The sequence below is a fragment of the Bombus flavifrons genome, chromosome 11 (assembly GCF_040668555.2).
Source record: "Bombus flavifrons isolate JBK064 chromosome 11, iyBomFlav1_principal, whole genome shotgun sequence".
NCBI classification, from domain to species: domain Eukaryota; kingdom Metazoa; phylum Arthropoda; class Insecta; order Hymenoptera; family Apidae; genus Bombus; species Bombus flavifrons.
This window is the reverse complement of record NC_138452.1, coordinates 11,772,902-11,774,382: the sequence shown is the minus strand read 5'-3', so window position 1 is coordinate 11,774,382 and position 1,481 is coordinate 11,772,902. Positions and strand designations below refer to the sequence as shown.

Genomic DNA, 1,481 nt, shown 5'->3' with positions numbered 1-1,481 from the left:
CTCCAGCCTGCCTCTGCCAACTACGGGACCAGAAGATACCACCAGCAGCAGGGCGCAAGAAGGAAGGACAGAGGGAGAAGCCGAAAGAGAGAGGAAGGGAGGAAGGGAAGAGAAGAGCGTGTGTGTGTGGTTAGAGAGGGAAGTAAGCGGAGAAGAGCGCGTGGAAGAGTAAGCAGAAGAAGAGGAAGAGAAAAAGAGGAAGAAGTTGGAGGGAAGAGGAGCAGCAGAAGAGAAAAAGGAGGAAGAGGAGGTGGCAAAAGAGGAGGAGAAGGAAGAGGAGGAGAGGATTGCTGACCGGGTCGAGGCGAGCTCGATCGCGCGTCGCACGAGGACTGTTGCACGGTCTCAGCCGATGTCGATCGCGCCGTAGGTCTCTCTGGCTCGAGCGAACTGAAGCGAGAACCGGCGAGTAGAGAGCGAGAGGGGAGCATTTACCCGCCACCGTGACGCGCTCGGACGCGCAAGGATACAGCTCCACGAAGAGGAGAAGAGAGAAGAGCGCCTCCTCCACCGCTGACTTAGGCCTGTCTGGCTGCGCGAAGCGGCGACCGATCGGGAGGACGGGCCAACCGGGCCGTCTGTCTGGCCCTTCGACACGCGCTGCGTCGACAGGCTGGCCGACCAGCCACCGCATCGTTTTCCAACCACACGACACGACATCTCTTAACTACACACCAGAGAACTCGGAATCCGAGCACAAGTGTGTACCGTACGAACGAGACGTTCGAATAGCCGGGTCAGAGAGTATCGGCTATTTCGCGGGCTGCCGGCCTATTTGCAACTCTCCGGCAACGTAAACAGGTAAACGAGGGGGAAAACGAAGAAGGAAGAACGAAAGGGACAAGGAGGAGGAGGAGGAGGAGAAGAGTCGGGCACAATGCGGCCTAGGGCCGCGGCGACGTCAACCGATGCAGCCCGCGGGTTACGTCCGTTCCCGGTTGTCCTGCGAGTCACCTGCGTCCTTGCCCTACTGGTCGTCACGTGGATACCGGTCACCGAGGCTGTGGTGAGTGAGTCCTTGAAATATCCCAGTTACGTACCGTTCGCTCGTAGACAAAGGGCTTCTCCACAGATATTCCGTCTAGCTTCTAGGATTTTTACACGAATCGCGTATCTTCTAACGAAACAGTGTTCCATTCTCGCGTCGCTTGTTTAAGCAGTGTTGCGCTTCGTTCTACCGTCATCGTTTAACATCGTCACGCGCGTTCGTTGTCGTAGCTTAGAAAGAGAAAGAGAGAAGAGTGGAATTAACGTTCATTCCGCTAAAGTGTCATTTATCCAGTGATGTTACCGGTCGTACCTACCTTCGTATTCGACTCTTTCGATAGCCATTTTTATTCGCAATAAAACCCGCGTTTCGAATAATCATTCGCTATTCGACGAATATCGATCGAGGATGAACGAACTTTCGTTACGACCCGTGGTATCGATCGACCGAACTACCGGTTCGTTTAGCACGATTGCGCAAGAAATCGCTGTAC

General features: G+C 54.8%; 1 protein-coding gene across 1 annotated transcript in view; it reads left to right on the top strand.

The window, feature by feature from the left end:
* Window positions 1-342: 342 nt before the first annotated feature.
* Window positions 343-1,481, top strand: part of LOC138184769 (Collagen alpha-1(IV) chain viking) — a 56,283-nt gene continuing 55,144 nt past the window's right edge. The window contains exon 1 of the mRNA XM_069123045.1: window positions 343-1,006. Within this exon, the coding sequence (XP_068979146.1) occupies window positions 878-1,006 (129 nt within the window). The 5' untranslated portion in view covers window positions 343-877. The remainder of the gene's footprint in view (window positions 1,007-1,481) is intronic.